This window comes from Anthonomus grandis, chromosome 8, assembly GCF_022605725.1.
Source record: "Anthonomus grandis grandis chromosome 8, icAntGran1.3, whole genome shotgun sequence".
In the NCBI taxonomy this organism is placed as follows: Eukaryota; Metazoa; Arthropoda; class Insecta; order Coleoptera; family Curculionidae; genus Anthonomus; species Anthonomus grandis.
Window position 1 is genome coordinate 18529934 of NC_065553.1, and position 22495 is coordinate 18552428.

General features: G+C 33.7%; 1 protein-coding gene across 4 annotated transcripts in view; it reads right to left on the bottom strand.

Annotated features, from left to right (window-relative positions):
* LOC126739999 (neuronal PAS domain-containing protein 2-like) overlaps window positions 1–22495 on the bottom strand; it is a 198408-nt gene that overhangs the window by 21773 nt on the left and 154140 nt on the right. For 2 of the 4 annotated variants that reach the window (XM_050445850.1, XM_050445848.1), the window contains 7 exons: window positions 20137–20300; window positions 18485–18660; window positions 18346–18432; window positions 18080–18283; window positions 7003–7234; window positions 4301–4587; window positions 938–1174 (listed from right to left, as the gene is read on the bottom strand). In XM_050445850.1, coding sequence (XP_050301807.1) covers window positions 938–1174; window positions 4301–4587; window positions 7003–7234; window positions 18080–18283; window positions 18346–18432; window positions 18485–18660; window positions 20137–20300 — 1387 coding nt within the window. Of the gene's footprint in view, window positions 1–937; window positions 1175–4300; window positions 4588–7002; window positions 7235–18079; window positions 18284–18345; window positions 18433–18484; window positions 18661–20136; window positions 20304–22495 lie in introns of all 4 variants that reach the window. The other 2 variants (XM_050445849.1, XM_050445847.1) reach the window with 1 other exon arrangement.

Here is a 22495-nt window from a genome sequence, read left to right on the forward strand (position 1 = left end):
CTTTTCATTTTACAAAATGTATGGAGCTTATATACTTTGTTAATTTTATTCATCTCTATGAATGGGATAAAATAAGCTTAACCGAATACAAATTGTGTTGATTAAAATATTTATATTTTGTAATTGTATTTATAAAGTCTTATAAGTTAGTAATAAAACAATAATATAACGATAATAAAATAATTTTGTAAATGCTTTATTATGGACTGAAATTGATTTTATAATCTTATATAAAACGAGTTTAATAAAATAAAAATATTTTATTAGCCTGACCCCTTTTTGAGTTTATACACGATTTATAAATGCCTATAAGAGCAAGTTTAACGATTCTTTAATATGTTTTATAGTGTGCTATATGATAATTTCAAGCACATTTGTGCTGCTAGGACAATTTTAAGATTGAGAATGTGTTTTACAATTTTAAAAGAACTGACCTACGAAAACTCTATGAGGATCTATGAATGATAAATTGGGATTTCTTAGATCATGTCTTAGACTTCAATAAAGCAGTGTCCCAATTTTATGAAAAAGTATATAAAATTCTTGATAATAATGTTGCTAAAACTGCGCGAAGAAAACGCACTTATCTTGCTTGGTTGACTCAAGTATCTTAATGGAAACCCTATAAGCCATATAGTGTTGATCAAGATCTAAATCTCTTTTAAAGAGCTTACTCTGTCTGCCTGCCTACTTTATAAACAAGTGTTTATAAGAAAGAGATATGGAAGTGCTTTGCTTTTAATAAACTTATGAAAAACAACAAGCAGCTAAACGAAAGTATATTATGGTTCCATGTGAGTTAAAAGAGATTTTATAATAACAGCATTCTATTATTATCAGTCATCACATACATTTTTGTCATCGTTAGAGCTCAGAATAATATCTGGGAGTTTATACTTTTATATCCCTACTAATCAAGCAACGCACTTACACCTACCTTTCCGGGATTATGTACACTTGGTTTCCTAACGGGGACGACATCGACATTGGCCTCCTTGGTACCGTGGGATGTGGGACAGTTAATCGCGTCACCTGCAGGTGTTTCCGGTCCGGGCAACGGCAAATTTTGCATCAGCTCGTTTACGGCCGCCTCGATTGTTTGGGGATCCTCGGTTCGGTCTGGTTTGATTGCGGGGGCCGTGATGGCGATCGGTTCCACGGGCGACCCCCATGACTATAGATAATAAAAAGTTGTGCTTATTCGTTCTCTTTGTAACTAAAATGAAAACTATGATATAGATGGTGAAGGGTGAGGCACAAATTACTACAAAAAAAGAAAAAAAAAAGAGAAAAAAACAAACACAGACGAGTATAAGTGCGGGAAAAAGCCAAAAAATGGATGTGTGTGACCTCGACAAAGTCGGCTCAGATAAACTGCATGGGTGGCGCGTATTCTGGCTTAGGAAGAACTGCCACAGACAAACCGAAACATGTAAATAAATCGAAAATATATTAATAGAAACGATATCAGATACTAGGCGTCTAGGACCGCTTGGCATATGTGAAAGGCTGCTTAAGAAATTGGTAAGGTACCAGCTTTAGCTTCTTAGGTAGGTTTCAACTGTATATTAATTTAGAATCAAATATCGTTTGACAAATTTTGGTGTTTTTCCTATTTAGATTAAATTGTGATGTAATTTAACTTATAAAAATTAATAGTATCTATTCCTTTAAAAATTATATTAACTGCGTAAATAAAAATTTGATATAAAAATTTCAAATCCCTATAAGACGTAAGTGTATCTGACATACTGATACCTTTTTTTGACTAGGAATGATATTTCCATCTAACACAAAATTTCTTATAAAATTTCCTTTGTTAAGTATTTTCTTTGACGCTTTTTCATAGTTTATTTGGTTTATCGATGTTGTTTTCCATCTAGTCAAGAGAGTCAAGTAGTTCGTTGTTTTTCAATAATTTTTAAATATCACATTCGTAATGCAAATTTAAAGGACATTTTTTCATTTCCTTACTATAGTTATGCTTAATTTTCATTGATTTAAGTATGACCAAATTACCCAAGGATCCTATGAAACCTTGCTTTCTTTCATAAATCTTTATCGATGTGCAACGGTTATTTCTTTTATTCGTGCACTTTGTATTACTAAATGGTATATTTAAAATAATAGGCTATACAAAATGTTGTGAGATAATGGAACACAAATGACTTTAAAGATCTCGCATTTCTGGAATAGAACAAATAAGAATAGTCGAAAAATGTTTGGTGTCTAGAACATTTAAGAAATTACTTAAAATACTTAAGCGATGTAAAGAACAATACCTCAATTAATAGCCTTAAAGGGCCCTAATAATCGGATTTAAGTCTTATAATCCGGGGACTAATTTGGCTTAACCAAAATTCCTGTAGTTAAGAAGGAGTTACAAATTTCTTATTTTAGACGGTTCTTAAAATTAAATTACAATCTCTCAATTAAAACAATCTCTTGGGCCAACTGGGTCTTATCCAACCTTCTGGAGTAAAATATAAATACATTTAATTCAAAACTATTTTTATCTTATATAACGTATTTGGCTCAACCCACGTTCTTGGAAGAACTTAACAATTCACTTTTTAAAGGATTTTTGGGATTCGATTGAGCTTATCCAAGCTCCTGAAATAAGAAAAAAAAGTATTTGATGTAAGAAGATTTAAATCATTATGGTTCAACCAAAATTCTTGCAAAGATTTAATTTTATTCATTTCCTTTTTAGAGGAATATTGGATTAAATTAGAGAATTTGTTTAAGCAAATTTGGCCTTATTCAAGCTTACTTATACTTAATTTCATTCGAAATTCAAAAGAATAAAAAATATTAAAAATAGAGCAAAAATACTGCAATATACAACAAAAATCACCAGATTTTTATCATGAACATTAATTATGCATTTAATTTAAAAGGCATTTTATCCTATATAAAATGAACCAATTTGGCTCAGTCCAAATTCATATAAGAAGTTCACACTTCATTTTGTAAAGAATTTTTGGGATTCATTTAGAGCATTTGCTCAGGCCAGTTTGGCCTTACCCAAGCTCATAGAATAAAATAAAAATGCCGCATTTAATTATGCGCATGCTTAAATTAATAAAGCATGATTATTATATGGTGCCAAATAAAAATTGCCCATGAAAGTCCAAAAATTGCCCATAGTGACCTTAAATCAGGATTTCAAATGACTTTTAAATACCACACAAGTTAAAAAAAAAACACTGTAAAGAAATGAGTATATTTTATAACAGTTGTATAAACAAGTAAGTATTTGTGTCTTATGATATAATTTGGATTAATCAAAATTTCAGCGGATTTTTGGGATTATGTTAGAGCACTTGTTTGGGCCATTTTGACCCTACCCAAGCACCTAGAGTAAGAAAAAAATAATAATTTAAGTTTATATGAATTCGTGCCTTATAAAAGTATTGCGCTAATTTGACTCAAACCATATTTCTCTAAGAAGTTAAAAATCATTGGATTACTTCAAAGTTATATCTGAAATTTCTTGCTCTAATTTGGCTCAACTCAGTTTCCTGTAAGAAGTTTTTTTATTAAAGTAGTTAAGTATTAAAGTCAATTTGGCCCTACCGAATTCACGTGGCCAGTTGAAGGGTAGAAAGTTGGATCTCTTGGAAAAAATGGAAATCACCAAAGCCAAAAAGAGTCTAATTTTGATATGCGTTAATGATGTTTTCACCTTTGAGCCAGGACTTATCTTTAATAATCTTATCTAAGCCTTTGACTCTAACATTCATAAGCAGGGCTGGCCGAGTGGTTAACGGTCTGGTGTTTCATCGAGATCAACTTTAGAGCGTGGGTTCAAATACTACACTAGTCACGTTTTTCCTTTTTATATTTTTTGTTGAATTTTGTTTTATTTTTTGTTGTGCCATGTTATTGATTTTTATTATAAAATATGTGAGTATTTTCAGATTTAAATTTTATTTGTCACTACTTAGCAGGTCATCTAGCTATTAGGTAATTTTAACTAATTTTAAAATTTGATTTTGTTTTAGTGTAAGGTTTTATTGTAGTTACGTGTGTTTTTCTGTTTATTGTAGGTCTGATGATGCTTTATTAGCGAAACATGTAACCCGATTGCCACATAAAAAGATATTTTGAGACTTGGAGTTTTTATTTTTTCTTTCTCTATAAGTATCTCCGTATTGCTCTAATTAATCCTTAAAAATTTGATCCAAGCCTTTCCAAACCGGTGCAAACTTAAAACCGTTAAATAAATATATAAGCGTTCAAGGTGTAAACACTTTGTTACCTTTTACATACTGAATCTGACCAAAATATCACTTACTTCGTCGACATGGCGCCTCATTTCTTGAAATCCTTCCTCTATACACCGCTCCTCGTACGGTAAGCTGGCTAAGGAGCTGGTAAACATAGCACGAAACCGCCTCTTCATTTCAGTAATGTGATGTTTCCCTTCAGACTCGTCCACTTGAACGTTGACACAAACAAAAGACTCCACGATGCCCTGATCGTCGATTTCCAGGAACCCGAACGTTTTCAAGTAAATGAATTGACCGTTGCGAGATTTTAATCTGTAGCACGAGTTACCTTTGCTCTCACCTTTGTCATACACTACAAATAAATTCAATAAAGATCAAATGTTTAATTCTAATCTAAGCCAAAAATTACTCTAATCCGGATGCGAAAGTCCGACAAAAAAACGCGAGTATAAATGCAAACATAAAGGGATGATTAATGATAATTCCCGTATTTAAGATAAGATTTTGCGAGCTAAAATATGGGATGCTCTGGTACCCAAAAGTAGGTTAGAACAGCGTTACTCAAAGTGTGCTCCATAATAAATGCATGCATGTATTAAAGTAGACCCTATAAGCAAAAAGTTACCTAAGATAAAAATAAACAACCAAAACGAAACGCCTAGTTATAGGTGTTACTGGTACATATACGAAAATTTAGTACATTTATTGTTAAGGAAATGCCCAACCTATTACATCGAAATGTTACGGCAAAATTTACTTACACCGCGCTCAGTATTTTATGTTCGCTTGTCTTGTTCTTGTTCGTAGTGGTTGTAAAATCTTGTATTTCGTGCATCAAGAAATACTATTTTTCATAAAATTGAGCAAATCAAATCAGTGTTAAAGAAGAATGGAGTGCTGGCTTAAAGGTGATGCAAAAAATGTGGTTCGCTTGGATGATGCGTCAAATTCAAATCAAGGTGATATGACGACTTCAAGTTCTAGTTTCATGATTTCAAGTTCAAGTAGTAAAACATCTAATGACACACTGAAGGTGAAAAAACGAAAGTATGACGAATCATACATTAATCTCGGATTTGTTGATTCCAACGGCTCACCTCTTTGTATGTTGTGCAGCAAACTTCTTCCTAATAGTTCAATGGTATCTGCTAAGATGCGCCGACATTTAGAAACTGTACGACATTTAGAATCCCGACTTCAAAAACAAAAGTAAAGAATTTTTTCTACGTAAAAAAGAACAATTATTAAGAAGCCAAAAAAATATGACGTATCAGACTGTACATGAAAAGGCCACGGAGGCATCGTATTTGGTTAGGTACCACATTGCCCAAGCAGAGAAGCGCACACTATCGCTGAAAAGCTAATAAAACCATGTGTGGTAGACATAACAAAATGTACAGTCGACGAAAAATCTGTAAAGCATCTTTCTACAGTGCCGCTTTCGAACCATACAGTTACGCGCCGAATTGTGGATATCGCAGCAAACATAAAAACTGGTTTCACGGCTTCAAAATAACAAATTGTTGCTGGACTGGCCATATTGCTAGTAATTGTGCTGAATGATTGCATTGATATTTGTACCGATGGAGCCAAGGCAATGAAAGGTAGAACAGCAGGAGTAATATCACGAATAAAAATGAAAGCGCCAAATTCTAGTTCCAGCCACTGCATCCTGCATAGACAATCACTCGCGGTTAAGAAAATACCACCAAATCTAAAATTGGTTCTTGATAAGTCAGTAAAAATAATTAATTTTGTCAAGTCACGTCCACTACAATCCCTGTTGTTCTCAATATTATGTAAAGATTATGGTAGCGATCAAAAATCGGTAAAACTTTGACAAGGCTTTTTGAACTAAGAACAGAATTAGAAGCTTTTCTTACAGATGTTCCTTTTAATTTAAAAGACCGTTTGTCCGATAAAGGCTGGTTATTTAGACTAGCATTTTTAGCAGACATGTTTGGAAAACTTAACGAATTAAACCTGTCAATACACGGAAAACAGACAACAGTTTTCAATGCTAACAACAAAATAACTGCCTTTAAAAGAAAATTAGATTTTTGGATTACTTGTTTTGGTAAGAGAGAAATCGAAAGCTTTTTATTGCTAAGTGAGTTCCTTAGTCACCATAGTCTTAGTGAGACAGAAATATTTCAAAATGAAATATTTGTTGAATTGGTGCAATATCTCAATGATCTGCAAGGGACTTTTGAAACTTACTTTCCTGAAGAACAGAATACAAAACTGAAAATAAACTCATGGATTCAAAACCTTTTTTCATCTAAATTGCAGAAGCCTGAAAATATGTCAAATCAGATCTATGAATCATTTCTAGAAAAGACTGGGGATACAACCATGGAGTCATTGATCAAAACAATTTCACTAAATGATTTTTGGTGCAGGGTTCGTGACGAATATCCACAACTTGCCACAGAAGCTTTGAATGTTCTTCTGCCGTTCCCACCAACGTATTTGTGTGAAATGGGATACCGAACCAGACATGAGAATTCAACTTTCTTCTATCAAGCCTGACATTACCCAGTTGATGAGGAATAAAAAACAATTACTTGCCTCGCATTTAATGAGCTTAGTGTTATCATTTGCTTACTACCTCACTATTTACTGTATCTATCTTTTTTTGCATGATTATTAATAAACAATTCACGTATAACTGCTTTTGCTTTTAGTTTAGAGTTAAGGGTTCCGTCACGAAAAAAGTTTGAGTAACACTAGGTTAGAGTAATTTTTATTTAAACTTAATACGTACTTTGCCTTAAAGCTATCATCGTGTATCTAACATCCTCCTGGTGAATGTATTGGAAAGCGCTGTGCCCTTGAACCTCGTCAGTCATGTAGCCGGCTATTAAAGAGATCCGCTGATCGCAGGCGACTATTCTGCCATCAATCAGGTGACGTGTCACGTATTCGTCTTTGGATGCCGCTACTAGTCGGTCAACTAGTGGTTGAGGACGGCACAGTTTTACGAAAAATACTAACACCTGAAAGATGCTAGTTTTTTCATTTGAGGTAATTTGAACAAATGTTTTAAAGAATAAACATCAACATTAAGAACACTTTAGAATAATAAGCGATTTATAAAAAAAATTAATAATAAGTCTTAATAGAATGAATGAAACATACAAGATTTTTTTTACATCAAGACGAGTCAATTTTATGTTTTCTTTTCCTAACAAGGTAAGAACTAGCAATTCGTCATATTATTAGCTAATAAATTATTAATTTAATATAAGGCAATACGATTTCCTGATGTTCGCAATACGACGAGCTATTTTTTGTCCCACTCACTTTTAGTTTTTTTCCTATACTTAGTTATCAGTTAAAGTATATAAATTGAACCATTCTTCATGCAATTATATTAATTTTTTCTTACTTAAAAATCTTATTTTTGTTAAGAGAGCAATCTGGTGCATACGGGGAATAAATGTTTCCTTTCTCCTATGTCAGCTTTATACCTATTATTATAATAGTATGCTATTACCTAAAATATGCTCTCAAAATAAGGACTATACTTGGGTTACGGAACAGATGGAGTGGTCACGTGATCGTTCTGCGCCGGAGGTGTGGCCTAGAGCCTCGATAGGGTTCATTCTTGGGGTTTTATTTAATTTTATTAGTCGTGCGGCTTTAGATCGTTTTGATTGAATTTTCTGCTATTCGAATATTTGAATCTTCGCAATATTGAAAAGTTGAGTCATTGTCACCCCCCAACAAAAGAGTACGAAAACATTTGACCATTGCTGAAAAGGAAGTGATTATGAACATATATAAAACGTGTGATAACGAGCATCCAGCATACAACAAAGTGCAAAAAGTCCAGTTTACAGCAGAAGCAGCAGGTAATAAATATTTTCAATACACAGTGAGTCCCAGAATGAGATGATGAAATCATTTTAAGTTTTTACATAATTATAAACATAATGTGTAAAAAATGTATTAAAATAAATGTAGTATTTGTTCCTTTTTTAAATAAGGAACAAATATATACTTATATTCAATCTATAAATTTAAATCTCACAGGCCTACCAGCACAGCCCCTAACTCTTTTTTCATTTTAAAACACATATGTAAAAAAAGATAAAAGCTTAAGTAATTCTCAAATCCGGATTATGATCATAAAATTATATTTTATAATGGCCGGGTTCATCAGAAAAAAGTGCTCCCTGAGCGCTCGATTGTTGCTCAGGTATGACAATTTTTATTCGTCCTTACTATTATAGGCAAAACTTCCAGGTAGCGCTCTTCTGATGAACCTGGCCAATTACACCCTAAATTTTTGACCTGGCACGATTACTTAAAAGGATTACCTATCCCTTTTCGGTAAACCCCAATATATTAACATAACTTTGCATAAAAATACTTAAAAGGGATTATTATATCATTACCTGGCACAACCTCAAAATCGGTTTGGACCCATTTTACAGGCGACCGTTTTATCAGTGGCGAAGCTTGAACTTTTTTTTCGGGTAGACAAACAATAAAAATCGGTAATTAGAAAAAAATGTGTATTCAATATAATTCACTTTAATCATATAGAGAATGAAAGCGCATGAAATATTAACTCAAAGAGAAAAATTATGTAGTGATATAAAAAAGAAAAAAATAATTACTACTAGCATAAAAAGTTAGATAGATTAAAATAAATACTACTTACAAAAAAACACAACTAAAATACAATTGCCAATATCGAACAGTCGTTCATAAATAACCACTAAAATATCTACTAAAAAAACCTTTTCTATACACCCAAAAATTAAAATACTAATTATTAAATTACTATAGCACGTGCCCCCACCAAATGCCAAATGCAGATTCATCCAATCAAAACAAAACTGAAGATGTATTGCGGCCGACCAGATCAAGCGTGTCTATAAACAATAACCCTCAACAGCATAATAAAATAGCTGGTCGACTTCGATAGACAAAAGCGCGAATGTCTTTCCCGCGAGTAAATTTTGCATACGTAATAGCATGGATGAAACTTGTATGGTGAAAATCGGAATCGTATATCGGCCATCTTGCTTGGCAAAATTGACAGGGAGCTGACAGACAGTTGTTGACATTGACTGATAGAACATCATTTGTCATTGTCATACCATTTGAGTTTGTTTTTCATTTCAATCATCTATATTTGTGTTCTGTGATTTGAATGAATGCCAACGTGGATTGAGTTTGCTATTTGTTTTAAGGATGCTATTTTAAATTTATGACTTTTTTTCTAAAAAGTTATATCTAGTTAGTCTGAAAATCTGATTTTATTTATTACTATTATGTTTTTGTATTGTCCATCTTTAGTCTTTAATGAAATCAAATTCAGTTGATTTCAATGAAGAAGTTTCACTTTTCAAGTATTTAATTTTTAACTTGATTATTATAAATGCATATTACAAAATGTCTGGCCTCTCATTTTCTATTTAACAATTAAAAATTGATTGAAATTTTCCTGATGTGAGAGTATGTATATTTTAAATGTTTCTGAGAAACAGTAATTAAAGATTTTTTTAATTTCCTTCAGTTCATATTACAAGAAAAACATGGAGAGGGATATGCAATGTAAATATTATTAAGACTTTGAGCTATAGAATTTCTTCTGATCAGTTCTCCACAAATTTTAATAATGCTGATATCACAGAACACAAATATATAGAGAAGTGGTGGTTGCATACAAACTGAAAGAAATTCTTCTGACAAATCAGCTAGCGGCCTCTCGCTTGGCAGCGGAAACTGCTGTAACTAACTTGACAGTTTGACGTGTCTAATTAGACCAATCGAAATGGTAGAAAGGCGTGGCCAAATTAAGGCGGGAAATCACATTTTATTTAATCTGACAATCTTATCATTTAATCGTAATATCTAAAGCAAACGCCTAATCAAAAAGGTTACTCATAGAGAAAAGGCTCTTTTCGATTGGTCCAATTAGACACGTCAAACTGTCAAGTTAGTTACAATAGTTTCCGCTGCCAAGCGAGAGGCCGCTAGCTGATTTGTCAGAAGAATTTCTTTCAGTTTGTATGCAACCACCACTTCTCTATATATTTGTGTTCTGTGCGTAATAGGCTGAATGCTGATGGGACCGGAGCTCTGTAGCCTGCTTGATGCGTATTTGGTTCGATTAGATACTATAAATTTCGGAAGACAAATATCAATGTGTCTTCCTGGGGCTCGTATACATTAATTGGATGTCAGCCCTGTATTTTTATCTTAATCGGTGCGGCAGGCGGGGCGCGCCTTCGGATTAATCATGTTTAGATACTATATAATAATATTAAGGAGAGCGACTACGTTCTGTGTTAATTTTTTTAAAATTTTAATTCAACAATTACATGAAATAATTATGAGATAAATTAATGACACATAACTGGATAATTTTGGGTAGACAGTATCTACCTTGTCTACTCGTACGCTTCGCCACTGCGTTTTATATTTAAAAAAAAACTTCTTACAAAGCAAAGCTGTACGGTAAAATAAGTAGGCATAATTCTCCTCGTTTAAATCTGCCAAGATTGCCTCGATGGGCGGGCCTATATGTCGCGCACATCATTTACTCCATCTGTTCGGTAATCCGACTATAGCAGGAATTTAATTCGCAAACCAGAAGAATTGAAACGGAGAAAACTAATATTATTTTCTGTGTGCTGTGACACCATGCCCCTGAATGAAAATTCACAAAAAATACTATTAATGCATTCAATTCTTATTTTATTATGTCAATAATGTGACAATTTTTTGCTTAAATTCATCCATTATTAATATTTGAGTGTGAAAAATTGTCCATTATTAAATTGCCTAAAATGTAATGCTATACTACCAATATACCTAGAATTTCTAAATGTTTCAATTAGGAAAAAATAATCAATACAATTTGGACTTATGACAATATTCCGTAATTTCGGAACATGGCAAAAAAACAATTAAAAAAAAATTATGTAATTTGAATGTCACTCACGATAAAACCTATGTTTAATCAAAATATAATTTGTATTTTCAATTAACAAGTAATTATTCATAAAAACAATTACATTTTGACGCAAAATGTAATAAAAAATAATTATTAAAATTGCCGGTGGTTAAAACTATAAAATTAAATGTTTATTGGTGGTTTTCGTTTATAGTCTAAACTTACAAGCAAAGAGCTGAAATTATTACTATAATGAGCGGTTATATGCTTAGCACAGCATCATTTATACTGTAATTTGTATGACGAAGTGGTACATAATAAACTCATTATTTTCTGAGCAATATTTATAGAGAGAAGTGAACAATTAAGAGTGCTCAATTGTAAACATCAACCAATTAAATCTCTTCTATTCTGTTATTAAGCTTTTTTAATTTAAAAAATAATAATAACTAAGGTATATATATATAAACAAACAAACAAAAAACAATGTCACGGTCTCATAAGCAAATTTATTTGGCTACTCGCCCTGTATAAGCAGGGCATCATCAGGCCTAAAAACAATTAAAAGGGGTGTTTAATATACAACCATTTGCAAAATAAAATAAAGGTCTAACTTCTTCCCTTTAGAGCTTTTATGGAGTATGTCAGTTTTATGAGGTGCAGTGAAACTGTGAAATTTAGCTAGCAGATGATTATTAGCGAACGCTGATTTAGTTTAGTTGAACATGTGTGATTTTGTTTAGACCAAACAATGGATAAGTGTTCTTTTGTTTAATTTATTAACAAAACAAAATTAAAAAATTGAAGGATATGTTGGAATAAGGAATATGGAATACATCTAAACAGTTTCTGTGTATTAACTCAACTTTTTCTTTTTTATTTCCTCAGAAAGTTCGTTGCTTATCAGCTTTTGTTTTATATTTTTTTACTTTTGCCTCTTTTTACCATGGAAAAGTATGGAATAGATTCCACTTTAAACCTGTAAAGCTCTCTGTACTTAAAAAAGTAATAGTAATTTTTTGTTGTATTTAAAAAAAATATATGTGATTAAAATTTTTGATGCCTGGGATTTGTTCTATTAGTTAGTTTAATACTTTTATTATCTAGTTGGAATTTGGTTTTATTTATATGTTTAGTTAGTATTAGATTTAGTTATTAGACGTGGCAACGTTGGATCGGCTGTAAATGACGGGCAGTGACAGAACCAACACGGTGTGTCAACAGGCCTTGATTTCGCTCTTGAATAAATGATATAGTTTAAAAAGTTAAAACGAGTTACAGTAACCAAAGTAGCTTTCATTTCAAGAACCCAATGATCAAACAGAATTTTGTTATAAAGTTGGTCTGTAATGCTTTTTAATGTCATATAAAAACCAGTCACTTCCTAAAACATTGACATTTCCAACGTTAAAATAATGTCATAATCTGACACTTGGATTGGATTGATTTGGATGGAATCTGAGACTTGGATTCAGGATGGTGTACGGGATCGGGAACTTTTTCAAAATAACTATTTAGTGTATCGTAAGGACCGAAATCTCGAGGCTCTTGGAGTCAAAAGAGGAGGTGGAGTTCTTGTTGCTGTTAGACATGACTTGGCATCTGTCAGGGTTGATTTGAAGGACTTGGAGGTCATACTACCATCTATGGATATTGTGGGTTGCGGGGTGTCTGTAAACAAGACAAGTGTTTATATTTTTGTTATATATATACCACCAAACTCGCCTTTAGAAAATTACTTGTCTCTCTTTGATTATCTTTCCTCTTTTAGGGCAATTCAGAACCAAAATATTTTGTTGTTGGGGGATTTTAATATGAGGTTTATACAGGATAATGTTTATGATTGTAACACTAAACTTGCTGGCCTAAGGGATTTTATGGCGTTTTTGAATCTCTCTCAATTTAACAATGCCCTTAACTGCAACAATAATTTGCTTGATCTAGTTCTCTCCAACTTCCAGTGTTCTGTGGATAGGGACGACCAACCCCTTGTCACTGAGGATGCATATCACCCTGCTATTAATATCTCGTTGAATCTTGTCAAATTCGAGAGTGTTACAGATTTCCCCTCCAACAATGAGAGTCCTAAGTATAATTTTCGGAGAGCTAATTTTCCCTGTCTTTACCAGCTTATCTCTGGTGTGGATTGGACTATTATACACACCCAGTCAGATGTTAATGAGGCAGTTAAAACCTTTTATGACAAAATCCATGAAATTTTTTGTCTAGCTGTTCCTCGTTTTCGACCCTCTAATAGTAAATACTCATATCCTGTGTGGTACACTCATGAAATTAGGACATTATTAAAATTAAAGTCTAGGCTACATAGGAGATGGCTTCATACACGGTGCTCTGCTGCTTATGAGGATTTTAGAGCTGCTAGGAGGGTAGTAAAAACAAAAATGGATCTTGCTTATCACGAGTATATATCCAGGACTGAGTCAGCTATTCGGAGTGATCCAAAGCAATTCTGGAGGTTCATTCACCTTAAACGAAACAACTTTCGCATTCCAGGTTCTATAAGCTATAAAGATACCACTGGTGTGGGTCCTAAAAGTATTGTAAATGCTTTTTCTGATTTTTTCAGGAGTGTTTATGTTGAGTCCTCTATTGCTCAGCCCAAAGAATCTGATACATATGGTTCAGACAACATTTTGGTCCAATCTTTTGTTGAGGCAGATGTAAGAAAAGCTTTACAGAAGTTAAAAAACAAAGAAACTGCGGGTCCTAACCAAATACCTTTATTTCTTTTGCGTGACTGTGCATCGGCCACTCTTACAAATCTTCAACTTATCACTCAAGACCAATACATTTCCGGAAGAGTGGAAAAAGGTTAAAATATGTCCAGTGTTTAAGAGTGGCGACCATGGCAGAATAGAGAACTACAGACCGGTGTCAATTCTCTCTAATTTTTCGAAGGCCTTTGAGATATGTGTGCACGATAAATTGTCTCCTCAAATTAAGCACATAATTACAGAAAAGCAGCATGGTTTCTTTCAGAAAAGATCTACTGTCACTAATATGGCTTGTTTCTTGGAAACAGCATATCTAGCTATAAATGAGAAAAGCCAGTTGGATGTGCTGTACCCAGACTTCTCGAAGGCTTTTGATCGGCTGGATCACGGTTTGCTGGCACGGAAGCTGGCTTTGGCTGGATTTCATCCTTGTCTGGTGGAGTTCTTCATCTCATATCTGACTGGCAGGCTTCAGTATGTTGAATTTAATGGTTTTGGGTCTGAGTATTACGTGGCTTCGAGTGGTGCGCCCCAAGGCAGTCACCTCGCCCCAATGCTGTTCGATCTATTTATTAATGATTTTGTATGGAGAGTTTCTGTCTTTTATTCTCTGATGATCTGAAGTTGTTTCGTATCATTCGTACTATGCTGGACTGCCTGAAGCTGCAAGAGGACATGAATAGGGTCTTTGAATGGTGTGAAAGAAATAAACTACCCCTAAACTGTAACAAATGTAAAAAAATGACAATTTCCATTCTTCATGAAGAGATTTTATACCCATATATATTGAGTGGTTCTCAGTTGCTAGACTGTTCTTCAGTGAAGGATTTGGGCATTGAAGTAGATAAGAGGCTCACATTCAACCAACATGTAGCACAGGTCACTGGTTCAGCCTTAAAATCCCTCGGGTTTATAGTAAGGTCCACTTCTCAATTTAAGAATATATCCAGCTGGACTGTATTGTACAATTCATTGGTAAAGTCTAAATTAATGTATGGCTCTATGTTGTGGTTCCCCATCTATGATGTTCATGTTAACAGACTGGAGTATGTACAGCGCAGATTCTTAAAGTTACTTTCTGTTAAGTTGGATGGAGTATATCCAGTAAGAGGTGTGGAACAGGAGTACCTGCTGAATAGATTCAACTATTTGTCACTAAAGCAAAATATTATTCTCTCTAGTCAGATATTTTTATATAAACTTTGCAATAATAAAATTCATTGTTCTGAGCTCTTAGAGAGGCTACCTCTATTTGTTCCTCCTGCCAATACAAGGAGGCACCAAATATTTTATCCCTCTCTTAACTTAACAAATCTGTCCAGCAAAGCTCCACTGTGCCGTGCTTGTACATGGTATAATCAGATGAATGCTATAGATGTCGACATCTTTAGCAGCACTGAATATGTTTTTAAAAAAAGGATGTGTTCCTCTCTTAATTTGAATGATACCTGATTATTTTTCTGTGATTGTTATCATTTGGTTAGTGTGTCTTATATTCTTACAATTATGCTATTGTTTTAAATTTTAAATTTTGTTATCACTCTATATTGGATCTTATATTATTTTTTTTTGTACTACTTATTTAAGGTGCTTATAACTTATACTGTTTTAATTTTAATTATTTCGATTGTCTCGTAATTGGGAATTTTCCTGTTAGACAATAAACTATTTGAATTTGAATTTCAATAATATTCATTTACACTTGTGATAACGTTGTATCGTTTTAATAGCTTTTCCACCCTGTCGAATGTTGGTATGATTGGCGATCTGTTGGTATGACTGGAATGTTGCTATTTCACACACCTTCACGTCTTACTTTTTGTAAAAAAACTTTATTGTAATTTAGCAATTTGCTGTTCGTCAGGATGCAGTAAAAATAGTTCACGAACACTACGGCTTCTTTTGCATTTCTTACTTTCAAGATTCCATACTGTTATGATAAAGCCCAGATATAGTGGACTGATTAAAGTCATAAACTTGAACTCAGAAGATTCAAAACTGTTTTCAAAAGAAAAAAACTACAGGCTGACACGATTCAGTTATCCACGAAAATTTTGGGCTAAATACTTTTGACGCTATCCTTGACAACGCCGATTCCGAATTAAGACAAAGATGCCTAGCATATGAGAAGACCATAAACAGAAAACTTAAAATTGATGAAGATGGATACGTCGCCTCAAAATGCGACGATATCAAAATGCAAATCAAAATCATTCTCGGATTTATTTAAAAAAATGAAGATGCCCTCAAAAACCTTCGAAGCTCAATATCTTCCTATAAAAGACTTTACTGGTATCAGACTGGCTACAACACCTGAAACTATAGGAAGATGGCTTCCATACTATGAGAACCTCATACCATCTGAGGAGATTAATGTACCGGAAAAACCTAGCTCTACAGTTTCAGATGCATCGAGGAAGCACTCAAAAAACTTAGAGACAGAAAAAATCGCCCGGCTCAGATCATATTATCGTCGCGTAGGTGTTAAAATGTACTGGTCACAAAAGTATCACCTTGTTGCACCAAATCTGTCAAAAAGTATGGGAAACGGCAAAATGGCCAGAAGAATGGACGAAATCTGTATTTATTCCAATATACAAAAAAGACCCAAAAGATGAATGTAGTAGCTACAGAACCATGGACCTAATAAATCACGCAAGCAAAATACTGCATATCATACAAGAAAGGTTCAAGAGCGATCTTCTTCCCAAAATAGTCCCAGAACAAGCAGGTTTAAAGCCAGGTCAAGAAACAAGAGAGCAAATCTTAAATGCGAAATTGATGGTTGAGAATCTAGTTAAATACAAAGTCTCGGCTATGTTATGTTTTCTGGATTAGAACAAGGCTTTAGAACAAAGACACAGTGCACTAAAATAAGCTTTTCTCAATCATCTCTCCTATCTCATCAAACAGTTATATGATAACAACATAGACCAAATAAGATGAGGAAACGAACTCTCAGAGCTTTAAAGTGGCCATGGGCGTACGGCAGGGATGCATTTTCTCCCCTATTCGTTTTAATATTTACGGAGAGTGAATCTTGAGAAAAGCTCTGGATGACTGGAAGGGTGGAGTATAAAGTGGAGTCATATAAAGGTGGCTCAGAACAAGAGATCAAAAGAAGAGGCAAAGGAGGCTTTATGTAGACTATAGGTCAAAATCTGGTATAACCATCGTATCCATAAGGAAACTAAAATGAGACTTGAAATTACTAGTATTTCCTATTGGAAAGGAATCCTGAACCATAAATGCAGCGTTTCAAAGAATCATTGATGCGCTTGAAATTGACATGCTAGAGTAGAATGCTGAGAATATCATGGCCAGCGTACCGTAGTAATACATCCATTGTAAGAGAACTTAAAATTCGCGACAAGGAAAGATTATACAAAATATATATATTACAAACAATCCCAAAGACGCATGCTTAAATTTTTTGTTTATTATATGGAGGAACGACATGAAAAACCTTTGATCCAGGGGAAAGTCGACCGTAAAAGACCACCGGTGAGATACATAAATCAAATAAATGGATCTCACTTAAAATTCGGTTTCACAAGTAATGCGAGAGGTAGAGAATCATGGTGAAGGATCACTGTGCAACTTTCATGATTGAGTCATCAGGTTCGATTAAAGAGAGAGATATGAAAAGATCGGACGAAATGATTCACGTTCAAAAGTTGAAAAGCTTCAAGTTTGAGAAATTAGGATGGCATTTTCCAAAGCGCGTGTGAATTTACATACAGCATTATGCAAAACAACAATACATACTTCCGTTGTAGAACAAAATTATTAAATGTCGTTGTAAAATGTCAACTACTTACTTTTATAAGGCGTACTTAATAATAATTACCTAATGCGCTCTTGTCATTGGCTTGATTTGATTGATAGCAACGTGAGCAGATAGGATACCAAATAAGAGTAGACTCATAAAAAATTTGTACGTGATATGAAAAAAGGTGATTTTGTTTCTCACTGCTTCCATAAAATAATAAATTTTTTACTCTCTCTATTTTTTACTTACTAAATTCCTACCAATTCAAATACAGGAGAAACAAAGGAACCAAAATCACATACTAGGGTTCTATATCATTTTCACACCTTCTTATGAAACTTACCAACCTTACCAACTTAAATGTTAGTTTTAACCATGATTCGAAAGGGATAACATATCTTAGGGTTTTCCAGTTACTTACATCGGTATTAAGAGTAGTCTGCAATGACGAAGTCGATGCTGCCGAAGACGTGGGACTGGCAGCTCCACTACTGCTCGAGCCCGGAGATAAATTCGCGTGCTTGTGAATACCCATTAATCTGACCGCCTCGTAGTGGGGTGCTTCCGATTTCGGTCCGGCTCTCCTAATTTTTATGTTAAAGTACTTTTTCCAACTTTGTTCAATCTAAACATCCATAAAAAGAATAATAATAATAATCATGTAAAATAAAAAATAATCATAGTTACTTCTCCTTCGCATCCCAGATACATTCGTAACCGATCGTGGTCTTCGGATGCTGTTACTGTGAACAACGATTGGCCCATAAGATCTGTCTGTAATAAAGAAGATGTAAATGCTTGATTTTTGACGTTATGATGAACTTACTTGTAGGTGTCCTAGTAGAGTCTCTACCGTGTGAGAAACGAATATAATCTTTCCATTAACGGGGCTTATAATGAGCAAGAATCCTCCCATCTGATCGCAGACCAATTGCTCCAAAACGAACTGGTCTACGTGCGGTGGTAGTTCCATTTGAGAGTTGCCTTTATTTTTGACGAGAGCTGTAATAATATTTAAATTAGTTAGTATATTATAATTTGGCTCTTAATAGGAACTTAAGGATCTAATAAACTGAACATGTGACTAACGTAGAGTCGAACGAAGTCTAAGACTTCATGTAAAGTGATCCTTTTATGCCAAATGAAGAAGAAGAGAAAGAAAAAGACACAGTAATGTAAGTAAAATCATAATTAGGAAACATGGTAGAATTGGACTTTAAACACTAGTTGAAGAAGGAAAGAGCGACCAGTAGTAAGAAACCTTGGCAAGGCACTAGAAGAAAAAGATGATAATGGGGATATTAATAAGCCTGATGACCTTTTTTTTTCTCGTGAGAACAATAAACTAAAAAAAAAACACATGATGAGCAAAGACTTGATAATAAGGGGTGACGTTGATATTTCGTTAAAGACTCAATATACAAGACCTATGAACGCTAAAATGTTTCAATAAACTAAATAAATTTTATAATCTGGAATTTCTCCAATTGATATCTAAGATGTACATGTACATTTAACCTTAGATTTTCCGTATAAAAGCTCAAATGTCAATGATTAATTTAAGGACATTCAGCCTAATATTTGATTCGCACGTGTAACTGAAACTTCCGACTTCATAAAAGGTATTTTTAATTCAGTTGGAAACAAAAAGAATTAAATTATCCGATAACGTGCAAGTTTTGTTTTAGTTTGCATGGTATTTAAAACAAGTTTTTCGATTATCAACTTTTAAGTAGATACTGTTACGAAGCAAATATGAAATAAATTAATTATGATTTTGTAGTATTTATACTTACGTCCCTATTAGGGAAAACGACAAACTCAATTATATAGAGTGCCTCAAGAGTAATCGATTCTAGAGAAAACAATAATTTTCTCAAGTTACAATAAGCGATTTATTAAATTTATTTTGATCCCAAGGGGTTCAGAGTGTATTTTTAGCTCAATTTCTTAACCGCGAAAGTCATATGATTAAGGAAATTTCGTTTTTTTTGCAATAATTTTATTACAAGAATGAATTAAAAAATTAATTTAGATATTTTTAAACGATCATGAAACAAAAGGCGAGACAAAATAACAGAGTAAAAGATTCTATTAATGGATGCAGAAGATTGAAGCAGAACAAAGTTAGCAAAAGATTCTATTCATAAAACCAGAGGATCCTACTATACTGGTATTATAGGATTAATAATAGAAAAAAAAAGATAAGAGTAAAGAATAAATTCAGTAGTAGTAATCGTCAATCGTCAAGAACCCAAAATATCATGATAAACCAAAGAGTAGCAGTAATAAAAAACATTAAAAGTAGATGCGATGGATGCAAAAAGTAGAACCTTGGTTATTTATCAAAGGGCGGAGGATGATAATGATAAAAATTGATATTAAAATGATTTAAGCCATGAGAAAACAGATGATGTTTACTACTACTATTAATTTACTCATTTTCTACTTAATGTATTAATGCTATTAAAAACTCACTTTGATAAATCCGTAAATGTGTAGCGGTCAGTCTTAAGATGCTGGTCTTGTCCAAACGTTTGGCGCTTCTGGATATCAGGGGTACCAAAGTAGCCAGTTCGGCTATAAACGAATTTAGCCGATCCCGTCGCTGTTTCTCGGCTTTGTTGCGCATTTCGCGACTACTGCTGAAAAAAAGCAAATATTGATTAAAGCCAAAAATAGATACAACACTAATTTTGAGAATTAAAGAGTTAAAAAATCAAAATCAAACATTTCTGTGTCTTGAAAATCAATTTTTAAAGAAATGTAGTAGGGCTCATAGATCTTTTTAATTCTAGGGAGTAGAACTACGAATAGAATGATCACTTGTTCTTTCCAGACAAGTTTCATACAACAAATCATTCTATTGCCATTTCTATTCACAATAATTGAAAAATAAGACCCTAATAACATCATTATTAGACCCACACAAGAGCTTTTTTTGTGAAGCTGTGGAAAACTATCCCTGAAGCTCAATCCACAAATACTTTGAAATCCAAAGGCTTCTTATTTATGCTTCTTATCTTATGCCATTCTAAGGACTTGCTCGAAGTTCAGGCCGGTCTAATTTCTGATGTTTTGCATCCAGAACAATCGCTCTCTTCCCAAACACCTTTTTTCTTCCAATTTTTCTTCAATTATTAGTTGAAGTAACTCGTATTTTTCATATCTAAATAGGTGGTCTAAATATGCTGTTTTCCTTACTTTTGTAATATATAGTAGTTCTCTTCACCACCTATTCTCTGAAGTAATTCATCATTCACAATTCTTTCCGTCAAAGGAATCCTCACTATTGGTCCGTAGCACCAGAGTTCAAATGCCTCCAGTCTGTTTATCATGCCCGATTTCAACGTCCATGATTCAACGCCAAACTCCTCGCAGCTCAGGTGCAAGTATGAATCAAAGAGGAGTCGCCTATATCACATAAATCCTTGGAGTGCTGCCAATGGAATCGGGATATTCTCATTTTTGCTAATTACCATTGTCTTTATTTTCTTAACGTCGATCTTCATTCCATGGGATGAGTATGCTCTTTGAACGCTATCAATAATATTCGTTCTTTCTGATCTGGTCTGATAAGCCATCTGTATCGGCTATTAGTACCATATCATCAGCATATCTTATGCTGTTGACGGTTTCCCCATTTACTTTGATTTCATTTTAAATATTATCTAGTGCGAATTTAAAGTGTTCTTCTAAGAAATCATTAAAAAGGACCGGTGACAATATACTTTATACAAATCTCTATTTTCGCGAGTGTAGTATTCTTTGTTCTTATTTTGGTTATTTGATTCCATTTAAGATTCTTTATTAATTAGATATCTCTTCCATCGATTTTTACGATGACAAGGGAGTTAGGAGGTTTATGTGGAATGTCTTTTCGAAATCAACAAAGCCTATGAGTAGGCTCTATTGCTAGTTCATGTCTTTCTGGTTCAGAATTTGAAGGCTAAACAGAGCTTTACGAGTTCCCATGCCTCTCTCTCCTGCATCCAATCTGTTCGCATCTCACTTGGATTCGATTGTGGATTCAATTCTCAGAAAGGTCTTTTGGGCGTTGCTCATCAGACTAATCAACCTAAAGTCATTGCTTGGACTGGGACTCGGCTTTTTGATAATGAAAATGCATGCAGACTCAAGCCATTCTAATGGAAGTTATATATTTGTTAAAGCAGTTTAAAAAGAGAGCCCAATTTTCTTTATTAATTAACTTAATAACTTCTGAATAAATACTGTTGTGTCCTGGGTTTTTATTGTTGTTCAGTTGGTTACTAACACCTTCAAGTTCACATTTAATTATAGTAGGACCTTAGATATTATCGCCAGTCGTAGATTGTACTTCTTGTATGTGGGCAAATAATTCTTGGATGTCATTTTCCCATATGACTATTTCCTTGAAGATGTCTCTCGTTTGTTGGCGGTTATTATCAAACAGCATATATGATGCTTGTCGCTTATCTGCTCAGGATATTTCCATTATTGTTTTATACAGGTTGAATGCATCATGTTTTCGCTGTAAGTCTTCTAGTTCCTCACATCTTTCTCTCATCCCGTCCTTTTTTGTTTCTCTGATTTTCCGCTGAATAATTTTATGGATGCATCTATATTCCATTCGGTTTTTGTTTTTTGCATTTCCGGCGTTTGTCTATTAGCTTCAGAATTTCTCTGGTCATCCATTGTTTCTTTTTCTTCCGAAGTTAATCTCCGAGTTAAGTTGTTTAGTTATGAGCTTGTTTATATTATATTAAATATTTCAGTCCAGGTCGCGTCAGTGTCGTCTGCTTTCAGTTGACTTCGAATTACTTGCTGGAGGTTGATCTGCAGTGAGTTTTTCCTT